The 20,258-nt window shown below is 39.9% G+C and overlaps 1 protein-coding gene across 1 annotated transcript in view; it reads right to left on the bottom strand.

Annotated features, from left to right (window-relative positions):
* LOC124858840 (protein kinase C epsilon type-like) overlaps positions 1-9,095 on the bottom strand; it is a 152,337-nt gene extending 143,242 nt beyond the window's left edge. The window contains exon 1 of the mRNA XM_047351101.1: positions 5,738-9,095. Within this exon, the coding sequence (XP_047207057.1) occupies positions 5,738-6,085 (348 nt within the window). The 5' untranslated portion in view covers positions 6,086-9,095. The remainder of the gene's footprint in view (positions 1-5,737) is intronic.
* Positions 9,096-20,258: the final 11,163 nt, after the last annotated feature.

Raw genomic sequence — 20,258 nt, 5'->3', positions numbered from 1 at the left:
CTGCTGGATTCATACTGTGTTCAAATAACACTAAATTAAATAAAAGTGTTAAATTAGACTATTTGCTGATTAGGTAACCTCTAAAAGTGCACATAATTTGATTAAGGGGCATCAGAGAAGAAAGGACTCAATACATATCCATGCCATATATAATATTTCATAAAATATCTATGAAAAGCCTGTTTTTTTCTGCTTCACAATAAATTGCCACTTTATGTTGGTCTGTCACATAAAATCTCAGTAAAATACATTGAAGTTTGTAGTTGCAATGTGACAAAATGAGGAATTTGTTTGAGAGAAATTGTAGGCGTCAGTAGTTTTGTCTCACCATTTTACAAATGAGGAACGCAGACAACAATAATTAAACCTACGAGGTCAGTGGTGCCACTTTCGTCTTGTTCCAGTCTTAAACCAAAATCACTTTTCTGTTAAATCAGAAGAAGTTTGGCACTGGTCCTGCAGCCTTCATTGTGTCTTCCAAGATTTTTTATGCACAGCTTTTGAAAAATATCCGCCTTTCATCTTGTCCTGTCCCCCTCATTCTCTCCCTAATGGACCTAATGGTCTCATCAATAATGCAATCAAACAATCATGTGCTCCAAAGGCCTCGAACAACAAAGAACCATTTCTTTAGCATCCTGTACTTGTTAATAGCATAGTGCGAAAATCCGGAGGTGGTGCTTTTTCTTTCTAACTATCTTCAAAGGAAAAATACTTTCTTGTCATTTTGCACCAGGGTTGTAAAGAAACCTTTTCCCGGCTTGTCAGAGTTTTTGTCTTTGGATTATTTGATGTTTCCCTGTTGCCACAAACATGATTTAAAATAATGGGTCAGGCTTCTACAGAACCTTTTGGCATGTTGAGGAGGTAAGACAGTCATATGATTCAGGTGTACTGAAGCAGGAACACATCTAAACACATGGTGGGCACTGAGGAAAGGGGTGGAAGAGCAGCGGCTGCTCCTAAAGGCTATTTTTGATCAGACATTTTAGCCCCTTTTCCATTGCAGGGACTTTTAGCAATTATCTGGGATTTTCAAAGTCCTCCTTATGTTTCCACATAATTTTACCCAAGTAGTTTAATTTTCTGGATCCACACTTTCTCAGGTAAAAGGTCAAGGTCTAGGGGTATGACTTTTAGGGGATTGCTGAGGGGTACGGTTATGTGCTGAGCAATGATGACTGGTGCAGTGCAGCATACTTAAGACCTGTATCTTTTTATACATTGCACAAGATTCATATTTAAGCGTACTTTTTGTGATCGAGAATAGAGCAAAGGAAGAGGACAGATGATGGATGGACGTTAAGGTCCAGGCTTATTTGGGGGGTTTTGCTCAAAAGAGCCAAGTGATGAGTTTAAGTTGCTCTCCCTTTTCTCTGTACACTGCCGTGGTGTCGTTACGAGCCTGAACAGTTTTTTGGTGACATCATTGATCTTACATTCGGCCACCGCCGCACGTTGACGACATATTTGTGTCACCTGCAGCAGGCTTTTCTCGCTGAGGCACAAGTGTCTGAGACTTTTTAGTCTCGTGACTTTTTTTCTGAGACCCTTTATTCAGAAGTCTAAAGCTGTTTGATCTGATTTCTGAGGATGTTTTCCTGACACCTGAGGATGTTCTAAAATATACACCATACTCCTGGTACTCCGGCTTCCTCCTACAATCCCAAAACATGACTAATAGGTCAATTGTTTACTCTATATTTTTCTTAGGCATTAGTTATATGTACATGCATGGTGGTCAGTCCTATGTGTCTCTGTGTTGCCCTGTGATGGACTGGCAACCAGTCAAGGTTCTACCATGTCATTCTCCCAAAGAATGGAGATGTAGACAATGGATGGGTGAATACTTTTGTTTGTTTGTAAAGACATTTCGCATTAAAGTATTTTGTTATAACTACTAAATAGGGTTTTACTTTCATCCTGTTTTTCTGCTGCTTCACAGAATCATGTAGCCTTCACTTTGCAACATAATCAAGAGTGATTTAAAAATAAACTGCTTCTTTTGTTTGTTTTTTTCTGACTCAATTAACCACTTTTTTCTGAAACTAACATGCCTATAATGTAGATGAGAATCAGAGGAATGACAACCGTATTTATGGGCAAACACAACCTGAAGGTTTACTATTCATCAAGGTGTAGCAATGCTTCAGAAAATTACTGTTATTAAATTGTTAATGTTTTACGTCATACCATTGTTACAGTTTAAAATCCTTTTAAAGAGAGGCCAGAGAAATCACCAGAGTGAGTTTTTCTGCTTGTATGGAGCACAGAGAAATGCAGCACTGCCCCTCCCCCACATATTGCTGGTGGAGAGGCAGCAAGCCGGCTTACAAAAAGGCATTTTTTTGTTGAGAAATACTTCACAAAAAAAACTAATACCCCATTACACTATTGCATTTCTGCTGATTTCGGTGGCATAGGAAGATGCACTGCCTTTGGTAAATGATGCTCCTGCAACCACCTTCCTAAATTTCGGATACACCATATGATGACCAACCTGATTTTTGGGGGGCATGCCAAAGAACCCTTGGCATAATTGTCACCACTCTGAGACACTAGATATATCACACGCATTTTCCAGTGGTTCAGAATTCATTCAATTGCAATTGAACAGTTGCAAGAATGACCCAATAATAACATCACCTAATCTCATAACACGCCTTGCACATGTTCTGTCAAAGACACATCAACTTTGACCTCTATAAAGATCCAAAAAGAACAGGAAGGTGCAAAGATGTCATCCTCCATGAGACTGCCATGTCACTCCGCAGACAAACCTCTGTGGGTGATATGAAACTGGCAAATGTTTCTACTAAGAACCACCTTCTTTACAAAAACACAAAATGGTCTTGAACTTTAAGACTGAGCACAAATAACAAGCAAACATTGCATTAAATTATTGTAAAATTGCATGAATTGCAGCTTCAAGCTTTAATAAAGCAAGGCAGCAACATGAGAAACCAGTGTGCAAAACATCAGTCATAACTTGATCTTATCAGCCTTACTCCTGGAGGTGTTGCTGTACGAATGATTCCGGGCACTTGAATCTTCCTGTGACCAGTGGTTCAAGAGATGTGAAACTGATGAAAATGTGTCCAACGAATCAAAAATGGAAGAAATCACTAAAAACCTAGTATATTTGCTCTTTTCAAGGCTGAAGTGGAAAACCCTTACTGCACACTGTGGTTCGGCTTTGACCATCTACCAGAGAACAAGCATTAGCTTCTGAAATGGATTAACAGCACTGCTGAGGGCAGAGCAGGTATGAAATCAGGCATAAGAACAGGTGGTAGTTAATATTTCACCAGTGTATGATATCCTGTCTTTCACTCCCTGGTGTCATTCTCACCCAACAACAGAACTTTCCACTTAAACATAGTCAAATACACAATTAAAAAGCCACAAACTGAAACAGCATTGAAAACAAAGGATCGATAATGAATTAAATTATATTTTATATGTATATTTTTTTGTTTAAGGTGTAAAAGTTGATATTCCTGCAGGTTTTTATCCCTATTTGACATGTGAGCAATGAAACACATAATTAATGCAAAGCAACATGGATTTAAGGTGAATGTAAAATAGACCTAAACGCTAAAGCTTCCTGTTTCATTAGCATCAAACCCAACAGACCTATGCTGTAACCCTGAGAGGATAACAAGTTAACTAAGATGGATAACTCAAATGCATCGGACTTGCTTATTATTACAGTGTTTGTTGTAAATTAAAACTAAATATAACAGCATGAAACTAAACGCAAAATTATTAGACAAATTCCAAAGTTCCTTTTTTATACCCGTGTATGTTCTGAACAACAGAGAAATTAGTTATTTTACTCAAGGTGGCAAGAACAAAGTTCTTTGTGCACAGAACATTTCATAACCGTGTTCAGGGCGTACCCCGCCTCTCGCCCATAAACTGCTGGAGATAGGCACCAGCTTCCCCGCGACCCACTATGGAATAAGCGGTAGAAAATCACTGACTGACTGACATTTCATAACTCATAAGAACTCAACTGCAGAACCTCTATAAAGTCCTGTTAGGTCCTTCCCACTGGGGAAGACTCCACAGTAGTAACCATGCCTGGTTCAGAGTTCTGACCAATCACAACAGTTGTTGGACACCACACATGAAAAACCATTTTGTTCAGAATATATGTCAAAACAAACTGCATGAACCGAATGATGCCATTTGGTTCTTGCACCACTAGCAGAGTGAATAAATTGTTCTGTTTTTGTGAAGTGTGTCCCTTTAAAGTGCACCACATACAGTCAATGTGAATAGGGAAGAAGAACCTTTTTAAAGTCTAGGATGTTGCAGTATCTCACGAAAGTGAGTACACTCCCAACATCTTTGTAAATATTTTACTATATTTCTTTATGGGAAAAGACTGAAGATATTACACTTTGGAACAATAATGTCCATATTGTGTCCAATTAGACATTTTCCCTCCCTGTTGTCATGTGACTCATTAGTGTTACAAAGTCTTAGGTGTGAATGGGAAGCAGACGTGTTAAATCTAGTGTTATCGTTCTTGCTCTCTCATAGTGGTCACTGGAAGTTCAATATGGCACCTCCTGGAAAAGAAGTCTCTGAAGATCTGTTAAAAAGAATCCAAAAGATAAGATAAACTTTGGTTTAGATAGTGTCAAGCATGTGTGTTGGCAATCAGGTGAGGAGTATACAGAGAAGTGTGTCTTGCCTACAGTCAAGCATGGTGGTGGGAGTGTGATGGTTTGGGCTACATGAGTGCTGCTGACTATGGGGAGCACAGTTCATTGAGGGAACCATGCATGCCAAAATGTACTGTGACATACTGAAGCAGAGCATGATCCCTTCCCAATGGAAACTCAGCCCCAGGGCAGTATTCCAGAATGATAGTGACCCCAAACACATCTCCAAGACGACCACTTCCTTGCTAAAGAAGCAAATAGGTCCTGGACTGACCAAGCATGTCTCCAGATCTAAACCATATTGAGCATCTGTGGGGCATCCTCAACAAATTGTGGAGGAGCATAAGGTCTCTTTTCACTTAGGTGTGTACATTTATGGCTGTGCGAGTTATTTTGAGGGGACAGCAAATGTACAGTTATAGAAGCTGTACACTCACTACTTTACATTGTAGCAAAGTTTTATTTCTTCAGTGTTGTCACATGAAAAGATATAATAAATTATTTAAAAAAATGTACGGGTTGCACTCAATTTGTGAGGTAGTCTAGGCTGAGATTATATTTACATACTAATAATTTATCACATGGTCATATACACAGGATTTTATTTAGGAATAGCGGCATTAAGGGACCAAACTGCAACTAAATGTCCTACCTTTCAGATTTTTATGAGTAATTACTTTTTAACAACCATGTTTTTTTTCCCCTTCCACTTCACAAAGATGCACTACATGGAGTTGGTCACATATAACGCTCATATTTGTATTTATGAGATCATAAAACACTTTTAAACCTGTTAGTTACTCCGTGTATTCTGCAAATTAATGCTGGCATCATGGCAAACTTATTACAGGTGCTGCATCAATATTCATATTTATGTAGTTGAAATATATGTATCTTGTGGGGGGATGAAACAGTGGCTTGACTGACACAAATGACCAAACCCTGTCAGCAGGTTTATTTATGTGTTTATTTCTTCGTGTATTTGTTTGTTTGTTTTTGTGTGCAGAGTTGCAGCACATTTCCCAAACTGAATACTGAGTGTATTTGCGGGTTAGACTCACCCAGTCCTCGTAGCGCTTGCTGCCGTTGTGCAGGATGTCCTCAAACTGGATGATGCAGTTGGCCACGAAGTCGTCGTAGCCGATTGGGGCGTCGTGGAAGACGGACAGCTCTATCCTTCGGCCCTCGATGACCTCCGTGGTGAACTCGTCGTTCCACGTGGGGCTGTTGGTCTTCTGCCTGGTGGAGGTCTGACCCACGCGCGAGTCGTCCACGTTCAGAGCGATGTACGTGTCCAGGAGGAAGGTCTGGGTCTTCGGACCCACGGCGTGACGCAGGGACCAAGCCGTGGGCTTCAGGTTCCGCGCCTCGCAGATCTTGATCTTCAGCTGCCCGTTGAAGACCACCATGGCGCCAGTTATTGCCGAACTGTTCTCCCAAAGTACAGCGAGGAAATCAGCTGCTCTCCGTCCTAATAAAGACGCTGTTCAACCGGTGGTCCTCTGGTTTAAAATGACGCTGAAAGCTCTCTGGAGGCTTCGTGACTCAACCTGTTTATGTTCTAGTTCTGAAACGTCAGCACTTAAGCAAAGTACCAGAAATTCTTCACCGCGATGGAAGGTGGACGACACTGCCGGAGAAGCGGCTGTTTGCCCGGGGAAGGCTTCCTCAGAAGGCTGTCAACAAGCGCGAGTTAGCAGAAAACATCCGAGCAGAGGCCCCAGATGTGAGCCGCTGTGTCATTGTTCTTACCTTCGAGGAATTAAACAAAACTTCTGCAGCTGAGCTGGAGCTCCCTGGAAGCAGCGGAGCGGCGTGTGTCACTGTTACCGCGCCGTGATGCGGGTGAGAGGCTCCGGATGCCTGCCTGGCAGCCGCCGGGACTCATCAGCGGATGTTCACCGGACCGCTGCGAGCAGACAGCGGCTGCTGGCGACCGCTGCAGGGGCGTGGAGGCGGGGCGGATCCTGGGGGGTGGTGGCGGGTGGGACTCCTGCAGCTGGCGCCTGGTTTCATCCACTTCTCCCTAACTTCACACCTCTGGCTGCTTCTTCTCTTCCTCTGTCTCGGTGTCTGTCTGGTGCAGGAAATGCAAAAAACACGTCAGATTAATGGGTGCCTGTCTGGTGCGAAGGACGGGGGAGGTGTTCATTGGCAACATGCTTGCAGGGATGGGAAATGTGCCTTCATTTGCAGAGGAGCGGGGTTGCACTCACACGCATATACAGTTCAAAATTAACGAAAAAGGGTTGAAAAAGCAATAACCTTTAACACTGAGCTGTTGACATGAGCCAGGTGTACTCCTCCTTTCCTGGATGTTTAGGTGCAAAAATATGAACATTCACCCACTTAATAAGGGCCAGTTGACAAGTCCATAAAATGGGACCTATGAGGACGAATGCAGGAATGTGTGAAGCATAATTGGAATTTCAAGGAGATGACTGCAAACCATAATATCCAGAAGCTTGATAATCACCTCAGTCCAGCATTAAAAATAGAACGTTCATTATGTGCTCTAGTATAAAATATAACACAGGGTTATTAAAATACTATCAACTAAAACTTCAATTGGGTTAAAAAAATTTGTTATTTGACGTGATTGGCAGAGGTCATTGTTTTGAAAGTCAGGTTATCCACTTAAGTCAAACGTCAAGACATGTATGACCCGAGTAGGGCTGCTACCTTTCAGAGATGACAATAAGGGACACCCTAAGGGACAACTTCTCGGGGCCACGACCTTTACGGCCTGAGTCGCCAGTCTCTCATGGGGTAGGGCGTAGGCATCACTGGTATGTTTCATTTTATGCCAATGTTTTCTTTAACAGGGAGATCAAGAAAGCAACTAGTCATACTCAAAGCTTAAAAATGCGTCATTAGCAATGGTGTCTTCTGAAAAGTTGAACCATTTCTTAACATAAGAGACTGATTTGTTAAGAAATGCAGTGAATTCAGCCCTTGCTATGTCCTCATCCCATGGAAGTAGACACTGCAGCTTCAATATAATTAAGTAGCCATGGAACTGGTCATCTGTGTGAGTTTTTGCCTGAAGCTATCCATAATACAATATAACGCAACACATATAAGGAGCCTACAGACCTCCTGGGTTTAAGTCACGACCCCGGAGACCTGTGCTGCATGTCACCCACCTCTCTCCACCCCATTTCCTGTCTGCCTACTTTCAAAGAAAAATAACAAAAATAAAGGCCATCATATTACTCAGCACAAGTGGGTCATTACTGTCTAGCTTCTTTACAACTTCTTCAAAGAGAGGGGATATTATTGGAGAAGAGAAGGTAAACCTCCACAATGTCTCCATCTTCCTCAGTTGAGTCCTTACTGAGTTTTAACAAAGCTTGAGCTTGTTTGAGACACTCCTCCCCCTGAATGATGAAGTAAGACTTCACTGCAGTCCAGGTTTGCATTAGTCGGGTGATGGCAGGGTTAGGGGACAGTCACTTAGTTGTTACATGTCATAATTTCCTGGAACTTCACATTACAAAACCTACAAAACTCTTCAAGTAATTCTCTTCATTTGGCAGATGTGGAAAAAAAGCGCTAGACCTTCCACACAACATTTTCCACATCTACAGTGAGCTGATTTTGTCAAGCGGCGGCTCTATGACAGCTACAATACCAGTAGCATTCTCATCAGCATTGTCCATAAAATCAAGGATTTTGTTGGTGGCCCCAGATTCTGTCTTATGACCTGAAAGGAAGTCAGATCTTCCAAACAGTTAAACCACACTAAGAAAAAAATTTATGAAATCTCTTCCCATTGATGTCTGTACTTTTGCAGGCTTTTTCATTTCTGAGGAAGTGGTAGAGTATAGCAAGCCATTGTTGCCACAAATCATCACTTTTACCACACGCACAGTCTCCAGGCAAACGCGAAGCCAAGCAGGCAGCACCTGTCTGGAGCGGGCCAAAGGAGTCCTGTGTAGATCCCTGTTTTATCATTGTTAGATTTGGTGTTAATGTGTGTGTGTGTGTGACAGACATGGGTATTGGGCATTTATGAAAATACAGAACAAAGTATTTAACTGCCAAATAAAGAAAGATTCCCTACTTTATGGGCAACCGTAGTCCCAGTTTAAAATGTGCATGTTCCGATTCCAGTTTCAAGTCTAAACATGTGAATTCAAGGAGAAAACAAACAAGTCTTGAGTCAAATCCCGAGTCAAAATCTGCAAGTTTGGTCAAGTCAGTAAAAACTGATTCATAAAGGTTAAGGTCTCGAGTCAAGTCCAAGGATCAAATGTACAAAACCAATTGAAGCCCAGAATTAAAACATGCTTGTTCTAAAACAAGTTCCATGTCTTAAACCTTGAATTTTGAGTCTTCAACAAGTATGCTGATCAAATAAATACTTTAACCACAAAATAATTTAAACTAAATTTTCAAGCTGTAATCAATGGCTCTTTAAACATGTATTTGCAAGGACAAAGTCCTACTGAACTTTAAAATGACACTGCAAGCTGCTTAACAGACATACATGTTTGCTTATTTTAATTTTTTTATTTACATTTTATCCTTTTATTTCTTTACCATCATTTTTAGGTTTGCATAGTTTGTTAGAGAAAAAAAAAATAAAGGTGTTAATTTTCTGATTTATTTTCAGATTAAACAGCCAGGAAATTGAGAAAATAATGAGTATATTCCTTTTTTTAAAAATACTGCATTTATAAGCAAAGGTAATAGGAGATTGTAAAAATATAATAAGTTTACATAGTATATTTGTGACTCATGTCCACAACTCTGGTAATCAGGCTGCACTAACTGGAAAAGTTAGCATTTTCATTTGTGTGCAGACCATCTGGAGAATGTATGACCTTCATTATATGTAGCATGGAGTACATTGGAATTACAGTGACACAGAAGCAACATGCAATATACAGTCTAAATGGATTTTCTGCTTTGCAATAAAGGAATGTTTTCCTGACATTAAACCCCCCTTTTGTCCCAGAAATGACGCGGTTCCTTCTGAAACTCAAACCACGTAGATCAGCTATTTGTGTTATATTTGAATGTGTCTCGGTGGTATTAGTCTAAGAGGATATTATGCCCAAGACAATTTCACACATCAATGAGATATGAGATATTATATCATATGATCAGAAGCATGACATGCATTTAACCAAAATCTAATTTGTTACATTAAAAACAAATTTTTTGTCTTTGTTATTTTTTACAGGTTTAAGTAAAGTTAATTACTCAACTGTTTTACTATGAGTATCATCCTTTCAAAGCCTATAATTCAACAGAGATAACTACCAAAATAAAACTCCTGACTATTAATAAAAAAAGAGTCATGACAACCTTTATACTGTCTGGTAATGCTAAGTTGAATACATACAAGTGGTACCCTTAAAATTAGAAGAAAACGTGCCATGGAAGCAGTTCTCAATCTTAGTATGAACGTCTGCAATGTCATTTTTAAACACTGCTGCCCTCTCCCGGTAACGTACTGCAGCTTCAGGCTTCTATCACCCGTAGAAGTCATGCGGTTTGGGGCATGTTTCAGCATTAGTGTAATTTTCTTTTCAGACTATTTTTGAAAATGAATTAAAAAAGTATTCTTTACCTGATAATGCTTCGGTTCAAAAGAAAAAGACAACAACAACCGAAGCCAGAATAGTTGGATGACACTTGAACGCCTTTGGCTGCAAGAAAAGACATTATGTCACTGTGATTAATGTCTCCATTAGACTCAGGAGTATTTTGGGTAACTGGTGGCATTAAACAAACAGCTGAATCCAGGAATGTAAACACAAATCAAATAAATTCTGAGCATAAACATCATCAACATTCTTTCTGAACACATTCCAGCTGCTTGCAGAAACCAAGGAATGGTAATATGGTTCAGAAAAAATTATGTCATTCATAAATTCCATCAACTGTAATCAGCTATCCTCTCCCTGCTGAACAACAGGTTCCCCACAGCATGATACTGCCACCACCATGTTTCAGATAAGGGATAACATATTTCAGGGTGATTTACACTTTTGAATGTCAGCCAAAAAGTTCAATATGGATCTTATCTTACCAGAGCACCTCCTTCCACATGCTTGTTCTGTCCCCTGCATGGACTGTGGCAAACTGCAAACACTACATCTTATGGTCCTCTTTATACTACTTTACCACAAAGGCCAGAATAATGGAGTGCTGGATCTTCTCCAGAGAACCCGCCACTTACCGGCTTGTCGGTTCTTTTTTCCCAGCTTGTTGAGTTTTGATATTGAAAAATTGCATTTTTATAGGAGCAGACTGAAACAGTGATTGTGTTCCTGAGTTAATTTGACTAGTTGTCAGACTCCTTTTTACAACATGTAATTGGAAATCTCTCGATAAAACCAAGCCTGTTTTTAAATACTTTATTTAGACTGAATTTTGACAAGACATATGATCTAAAAAGGGGATTTTGTAAATGTCTTTATCTAGACTAAATAAAGACAAGTGCTGGACAACTGGAAACAGCCATAACAAATGTCCAGAGACACCCAGTGCTTGGAGAGTTAGGTTCTGTAGAAAGAGAAAAATTTATTGAAATGTGGGTCCCAAGGCTCAGGACTGGAAAAAAACATCCTGATGGGTAATGTGGTTTTGAAAATTGTGCCCTGATATAACTTCATTGTCAGGAACCTATTATTGTTGTAATTAGCACAGCTATGGGATGGCTTTTACAGGTTTTATTTATATATTTTTTCCACTTTTTCTTATCATATAAACTTTTTTTTTTCATCATTGTGTCGTGTTTTACATCGTTTGGACAATTTTCTCCTCATGTCCTCTTTAATCTAAAGTGGGAGAGCAACAAAAATGAAACACTTCCTCCTCAAATTTTTTTTATCTCCAAGTGACCCTAATACTTGTATGTTGGTCCTTTTAAGGTCCTTTGAAGCATTTTTAAAAGTGATTTTGAAAGACATGATACAGATCCAATGTAGTCTGACCATGTTTCTTGACAATGAACACCTTTCCAATTCAATCTCAGACTAAATCTGGATAAAGATCACGTTAACAAACCAAGTCTTCACCATTTGATCGTCAGTGTCTAAAGCTTTGAGTGAGTCAATATACTCACATGAACAGTGCTTTATCTTTTTTTTCTTGCTACTCTTTTACATGTCCAACATAACAGGTGCCTCTGATCAAGAAAGCGAAGACTGCAACCCTTTAAGCCCTTATCACTGTTCCAGACTAGGACAATTATTTTTTTAATGAATTCATGGATATACAGTGCCTTGACACTTGTTTAACTAATTTCAAAATTCATTTAATAATCCCGAAGCGGAATTAAATGTTGCATTAACTCCAACAATCTTTAAAGTTTCTTTAAATAATTATTATAGATGTTGGTGGTTGTTGGGAGGAAGGATCTCCAGTAGCGGTCTGTGTCACAGTGGATCCGACAAAACCTCTGACTGAAGACACTCTGTTGCTGCATTACAGTCATTTGAAGAGGAAGTTCAGAGTTGTCTATAATGTCCCCCATTCTTTAAACAATCCTTCTTTGTACAATTATCTTTAGTGACTCCAGAGCAGTACCCCAAACAGAGCCAGCCTTCTTTATCAGATTGTTGACCTTCTTTTAGTCCCTGGCTCTGATGCTGCTTCCCCAATAGATGATGGCAGAAGAAATCACACTCTCCACAGCAGAGTTACAGAAGATATGCAGAATCTTACTGCAAACCTGGTGGGACATAAGCTTCCTAAAGAAGAACAGTCTGCTCTGTCTTGTTCCATCACCAGTTGAGTCTGTTCTCTAGGTGAGAATACTGAGATATTAATACTTATTCACCACCATACTTCTTGTCCCTGATGGAAATAATGTTTGACATCTCCTTTGTTTGGTTCACATTTAAGATAAGATGGTTGTGGCCCCACTATGCCACAAAGTGGTCCACCAACTCTTTATATTCTTTTATTCATCCCTGACACACTTGAAAACTATAGATTCCTCAAAGTATTCCTGCAGATGACTGCACCTCAGGCTTCCAGTACAAGTCAGAGTTCTGAGTAAAAAGAAAAGGTGAGAATACTGTACCCTGTGGTGTTCCTGTGCTGCTGACCACCTGGTAAGAAACACAGACATTTAATCTCGCAAACTGTGATCTGTTTGACAGAGTCATTTATCCAGACAATTGTTGAGGGCTCCTTTCCCAATTTTGTCACATTACAAACACCAAATCATTGTTGTTCTGTGGGGATTTTTTGTGAGTCCTACTCAAAGTAGCACATAACAGTGCAGTGGAAGAAAAATTTTATATGGTTTTCAAGATGTTTTTCTAATACAAATCTGAAAAGTGTAATTGCATTTGTATTCAGTTTTTCAGATAGCCTTTTTTTTTATGTAGGCCCAAAAGTTAATAGGGCTAATGTGCACAGAGCACCTTCTTCCACCTTCCCTGTGACAGTGGGGAAAACAAGTATTTGATACACTGCAGATTTTGCAGGTTTTCCCACTTGAAAAGCATGTAGAAGTCTTTAATTATTATCATAGGTACTCCTTAACTGTGAGTGACGGAATCTAAAACAAAAATCCAGAAAATCACGTTGGATGATTTGTAAGTAATTAATTAGCATTTTATTGCCTGACATAAATATTTGATTCCAGTAAGAATCCCAGCTCTCACAGGCCTGTTAGTTATTCTTTAAGAAGCCCTCCTGTTCTCCACTCATTACCTGTATTAACTGCACCTGTTTGAACTATTTATCTGCATAAAAGACACCTGTCCACACCCTCAATGAAACAAACTCCAACCTCTCCACAATGGCCAAGACCAGAGAGCTGTGTGAGGACATCAGGGATAAAATAGTAGACCTGCACAAGGCTGGGATGGGCTACAGGAAAATAGCCAAGCAGCTTAGTGAGAAGGCAACAACTGTTGATGCAATTCCAAGAAAATCCGTCGGTCTGGGGCTCCATGCAAGATCTCACCTTGTGGGGCATCAATGATCATGATGTCCCACAAGTACTTGTTCTCCCCACTGTAACTGTTGGCAAACTTCAAACAGGACCAGTTATGGCTTTCCTCTTGCCACTAATTCTTAAAGCCAGATATGAGGGGTGTATAACTGATACATGCACAGTTGGAAGATTCTCCCATCTGAGCTGTCAGTTTAGGTGGACAGCCATGTCTTAGCATGTATGTGGTTCTTCCATTTTCAGATGATGGATTGAGAAGTGCTCTGTGAGATGTTTAAAGCTTGAGATATTGTTCTAGCTTCACCTTTTTCTAAACTTCTTCACAACTTGACCCCTGACTTATTTGCTGTGTTCCTTGCTCTTATGTTTTTTGTTCATTAATGTTCTTTAACAAACCAATGAGATCTTCACCGAACAGCTGAGATTATACTAAAATTAAATAGCACAGACATAGATTCTGTTCTCTAATTAGGTGACTTCTAATGGCAGTTGGTTGCAAATACTTTAATATAAGGGTATCGTAAAAAGGAGGGTGTATACAAAAGAACTACACTTTTTGGATTTGTGTTTGTAAACTATGTATCATTTCCCTTCTACTTCCAAATAATTGTCATGATTCTCCTGTGTTAACCCTTATTCCTATTAGATTAAGTTCATGGTTCTTGTGTTTAGATATTTATGTTACTTCCCTGTGTTCCCTCTCATCTCTGTTAATAAGCCTTCCTCCTCCAGTTGCTCTGCATTTTCCCTTCCACCAGCTGGTCCACATTTCACCTGATTAGATCTTCTTGGTCATTGGTCATTTCTCCACCCTGCCTCCATATTTGTACTCTGGTTTTTATTGCTCGTCACAGAATCCATGTCCCTGTGTGCCTGCCTGTTCCAAGCCTGTAACTCTGCCCATGTTTCGTGCCTTATGTGTCTGTGTAAGTCATCCATTCGGTTCTTATTAAATAACTTCAATTCACCATGCGGCTCCCACACTCTGCTCGCATATTGGTTCTAAGAAACCTCAGCTCAATGTGACAGTTATGTCACCTTGTGCTTTCCTATTACATACAATACCAGTGAAATTCATAGAAGTTTATGTTTACAACATGACAAAATGCAAAAAGATTTAAATCATATGAATACTTTTATTTTAAATAATTTATTGAATGTTTATTGAACAGAGATTCAAGACAAAAATATCATATCACAGTGGCTGTGTGCAGGTTTTGTGTTTGTGCCGTTTTCTCTCTCCAGGTGTTCTCCATTGAGCCCAATCACCAAGGCTTTCTTAATGAGCTTGAACCTGGAGGGAGGCGTCAACTCGTTGTCTCTGCCAGTGTGCAGAGCGACCAATAAAAACCAGAGAGTACAAATAAGGAGGCAGGGTGGAGAAATGACCAATGAACAAGAAGATCTAATCAGGTGAAATGTGGACCAGCTGGTGGAAGGGAAAATGCAGAGCAAATGGAGGAGGAAGGCTTATTAACAGAGATGAGAGGGAACACAGGGAAGTAACATAACCTGACCATGTTCTGCAGTTTTCTGCATTTCTCCAAACTTGCAGCTCTGAGATCACCTCATGGGAACACCTTACCATTGCTCACCTGCCCGTCCACCCTTCTACACCGCGGGCTCAGCTGAAGCACAGCTGCCCCAGGATCACACAGAGAGAATTGCAGCACTCTAAATCCCATGCATCTCCTCCTCCTGAACTCAGCCTCTGTGGGGAAGACTTGCCTCTTCCAACAAGCCATCATCCACCTCCAACAGTAAGCAGACCTCAATCCTTCTCTGCACCCTTCTACGAGACTCAACCCAAGTGTAGGAGCCATATGCATAATTGAAGCTTAATACTATGTTATTATTATTTTTTTTTGAATTTGTAACTGAGTTATAGTTGTTACTCTACTGTTGGAAGAAGATGGGCATCTGTGATCTTATTTGTTGAAGCTCATTGCATGGTGCCTTCTAATTGTCTGTGGACATTTAGTAGAAGGAGAAGAAGACTTTTTTTTTGGACTGAAGTCTAGCACCTCAGTAGTAACAATCTTTTGACCGTCACTATCTTTGTTTTGAGTCTGTATCTTTGTGTTTTATTCTTTCAACTCAAGCAAAAGTCACAAACTTAAAGAGCAGGTTCAAGACCCTTTTTTCATACGAAGTAATGTCGCGTATGAAAGAACTCAAAAGGCCCAGACAAGTACGAACTTCCTACACCAAGCAACAATAACCTCTCTCCTCTCCTCCTTAGTGCCAGTCCAGATCCCTTCAGTAGATCCAGTCTGGGCTCAGTCTCATTTTGTTTACATTACAAATAAACTGTTAAACTGACAGTTGTCTCCATATTTGTGCCAGTTCCAGAGTCGGTTAAACCCACCATTATGACAATAATAAATGAAGGGCCCATAGTATTTGTAGATCTACAGTATGTAGCATAGATTCATACATCTACACCACCTATCATTTTCATACATATATATTATTAACATAAAGAATATTACTGTTATAGCAATCCACATAACATGACTTCATGACAGAAAAACAAAAATTGCTTATTTCAACTACATCCGAACCATCACATTTATTGTTTTTCAGAAAATGAGAGAAAACACCTCCAATATTCCATAACTTGCCAACCTTGTTTTTTGTTATCTACTCTAAAGCAAATTAGAAAGTGCAAAGGCACAGCACAGTCTTGCAGCTCAGAGAGCTTTGACATAAGCAGAGTGAAGCAAGGTTGTGTACTAGTACCTTTTCTGGTTGGGATCTTCTTTCCTATGCTTTTAGTATTGCATTAAATTGCATCTACCTCTATATTAGATCAGGTGGCAGACCTCTACATGACCAAAGTTTGTGAAGGCCTCATTGGAGATGCACTATTTGCTGATGAAGCAGTAGTTACCACCCTCACACAGCAGCAACTCCAAACCTGGCTTTGGCCTCATGATCCGTCTGAAGAAGACGTTTGTGATGGGACAGGAAATTGCGGACCTTCTTGCCATCACTATCGATGACAAAGGAGACAGAATTTCATCGTTAAGTCCTACTATAGTAACAGCTATGACACCAGAACTTCTATTGTACACCAGTGTGCCTCTGGCCCTGGTCTCAATCGAAAAAGAGATTTTATCTCTAGGGGACTTCCTGGTAAAATAAATTTTAAAAATCTTAAATTGTTAATAAAATTAATACATCTGCTTTCAGGTACTTTACTTCTTCTTTGTGCCTTTCTCTATTGCACTGGTGTTTCTACTAAATTTACAGGATTAATATAATTTCTTTCTTGTCTACATTTTGATCTTTCATTCCATATGTATTCTTACTAAAAAAAAAGTTTTTTGTAAAAGCTGAAACACAAGAATTTTAAATCATCCCTGAATACTCATGCACTGTTAAAGGTCAACACGTGACGCTAAACGCTCTGAAAACATCCGTCCCTGGATCTTATTCTACGGCTCAGGTTCAAAGTTAAAGGGCAAAAAAACTTTGGGACTGATATTGTTTGGAACACCTGCATTAGCAGCTGTTAAACAGTAGGGGTCACCAAACACATTCCTCCCTCTTTTTTCTCTTTATTCACTTTGTTCACCCCTGCGTGTGCTTTAGGGTGACTTTTTACCTATATTGTCAAAGCGGAAACAATGAGCACTTTCAGCATACTCTGCTTTAATTAAACTAGCTTTGATAAATATCAAACAGCTGAAAGCTAGAGACACTAATGTGAGAGCAGAGAGGATGTGCATAACAAACTAAAAACCTTTAAAGTCCTGGACTTTGTGTCCAGCTTATCTCTGCATGCACACCTCTGGTAGCTTCACTGTTTGATTATAAACAAAATGACAAAAATCAATGTTATTTTATTTGTCCCTCTTTTCATTTTTCTTAAGGCTGGTTCTTTGTGTAAGCCAATCAATAGCTAGCCCTTGAGGGGAGGTTAAAAACGATCTATAATAGGATTCAACTCGAGCAGCAGGAATAAAAACAAGCCAAAGCAATTTCCCGCAGGCTAACAGTGAGGTTTAATACCGACTGTTGTCTGTCAGAGCTTTAAAGCGGGAGGGTGCTGGCTCATGTTTATAGGGCATTTCTGGCAATGAAATGTTTAAAAAGAAATGTACCTTTTGTCCTGTTCCAGTCAGGAACATAAACCAGCATGAATGTACCTGCTTGGTAAGCAAGACAGAATTTCATCACAAAGTCCTACTATATTAACATCTGCCATTTATCCTAGAACCTGGATCAGCATTTGCGTCACAAGACATCTGATAAATGCTTTCCCTAATTTGGTGGCAAGGCAGATGGTCCTGGTGTTGGAAAAAGTACTGTAAATTATAGGGTGAAAAAAGAAGTGTGCGTCAGCAGCAGCAGCAGCGGTGGCAGCAAGGTGTAATGTGAAGAGAAGGAGGCAGAGCTGCAAATCCCGGTGGAGAAAAGAAAAATATATGGCCTGAAATAAAGCATCTGCCTCCTGGAGAAATGACTGCATGCCCAAAACACCTTCTGTATCCCAATAATTAGGAATCACAACTAAAATCAAGCAGGTATTTCTGATTGGGTAAGGTAAATACAAGGGAAAAGCAGAAAGAAATGAACAACAGTGTCTCGCAAAAGTATTCTTGAAGTCTTTCATATTTTGTTCATCTATGGCCTAAAATTACATGTACAGTAGTTCATTCGGATTTTATGCCATAGAACAACAGAAAGTAGTCAGTTATTGTGAAGTAGAAGAAAAGCTTACATGATGTCTTTTTTTTTTCTTTTGTTTACAGACAAAAACGTGAAATCCCCATCCTAAGCCAACCAACCGCTGCCTCCTTAAGTCATAATTGGATGTTGCAAACATTAATGCCCCTTTTTCCACCGGCTCGATTTGGCCCAGCTCCGCTCCACTCGACCCAGTTTGTGAGCATTTCCATTACTATTTGTTCCATACCGGGACCTGCTTTTTTGGTCCCTGCTTGAGCAGGAATGACTGGGGGTGAATAGGGACTACATGTGACGTAAACAGACTGCTGTTCACTGATTGGCCATGGGACCAGGAGAAATAAGAAGGTATTTAATAACATCTTAAACCAGCTGATCACACATAAAATCAGCTGTTCAGACGCACAAACATTTCCTTCAAAACACAAAATAACACCACCATGAAACAGAATGTTTGGTTCGGAAATGTATTGTCGGTCCACAAGCGAACTACGGTCTGCAGGAGGAGGGAACAGATCATTTTCCCAGTGGATTGTTTCAGACATGAAAAAACATATATTCCTAAATGATAATAAACATGATTTGTATTTAGTTTATTTCTGTTTCTATTTTATATTGTTTTATTTATTTTAGTTTTACACAGATTACTTTAATGTGACAATGTCACAGTAACATTAATAGCGGCATAGCGCCAGCTGTTAGTGGGTCAGTGGAAACACAACAGGTTCAATGTAGAGTAGAGAGAGACCGAGTGGAGTAGAGCCATGAAACCTAAAAAGAGCCAGAGAAAAAGGGGCACTATTCTCAAGTCTTGCCATAGATTTTTAAGTGGATTAGGTCCATTCTAAAACATGGACATGCTTTGATCTTAACTATTCTGGCTTTATGTTTGTGTTGTTATCCAGTTGGAGCGTGAACCTCCACCCCAGTCTCAAGTTAAGAGGTTCTCTTCTAGGATTGCCCTGTATTTAGCTTCATCCATCTTTCCATCAATTCTGACTAGCTTCCCTGTCCCTGCTTACAAGCCTTCCAGCATCATGGGAGAAGCTACTGGTTCAGTCTGATTATCGTCCCAGTATATTGTCCATCAGTCCTTCGCGTTGTTGACCTTTTATGAGTGTCTGCCACAACTCTTTGTCACCTTTATAATGACGTGTTCAGGCTGATGTTTGTTTTCTGTCACCCTTAAGCTGTGAATGTGGATGTAAGAGAAGAAGTACAAGATTGGTCTCATCTAACCAGAGCACCTTTTCCAACAGGTTTCCTATGTCCATCATATGGCTTGTGGCAAACTGCAAATGGGATGTTTTTTGGCTTTATTTTACTATTGGCTTTCTTCTTGCCATTGTTCCATAAAAGCAAAATTTGTGAGCTACATGACTGACAGATGAGCTGTCAAATAGGTTATCCTATCTGAGCTGAGGATCTCTGCAGCTCCTCCAAAGTTATACGCCTCTTGGCTGCTTCTGTGTTAAATCAATTCCATGCCCAGCCAGTCAGGTAAGGTGGACGGCCATGTCTTGGCAGGTTTTCAGTTGTGTCGTACTCATTTCAATATCAGATGATGGATTTAACTGCCCTACATGAGATGTTCAAAGCCTGGTATGTCGTTTTATAACCTAACCCAGGTTTAAACTTCTCCACAGCCTTAAGATAGCTTCATTCCTGACCTGACCGCTATGTGAAGTCTTCATGATGCTGTTTGTTTACTCATGTTCTTTAACAAACCTGTAAGGCCTTCACAAAACATCTGGATTTATACTGACATTACATCAATCTTATTAGGTGATTGAAGGGGGATTCGTTTGCCCTGATTTTTTCATTTAGGGGTATCATAGTAGAGGGTCTGAAGTCACGTGCGCCACGCATTTCAAATTTTTATTCATAAAAAAAATTAAAACAATGCATCATTCTCCTTTCAATTCATAGTTATGAACTACTTTGGGTTGGTCTTTCACATA

The sequence above is a fragment of the Girardinichthys multiradiatus genome, chromosome 22 (genome assembly GCF_021462225.1).
Source record: "Girardinichthys multiradiatus isolate DD_20200921_A chromosome 22, DD_fGirMul_XY1, whole genome shotgun sequence".
NCBI lineage: Eukaryota > Metazoa > Chordata > Actinopteri > Cyprinodontiformes > Goodeidae > Girardinichthys > Girardinichthys multiradiatus.
This window is presented reverse-complemented; position numbering and strand designations above follow the sequence as displayed.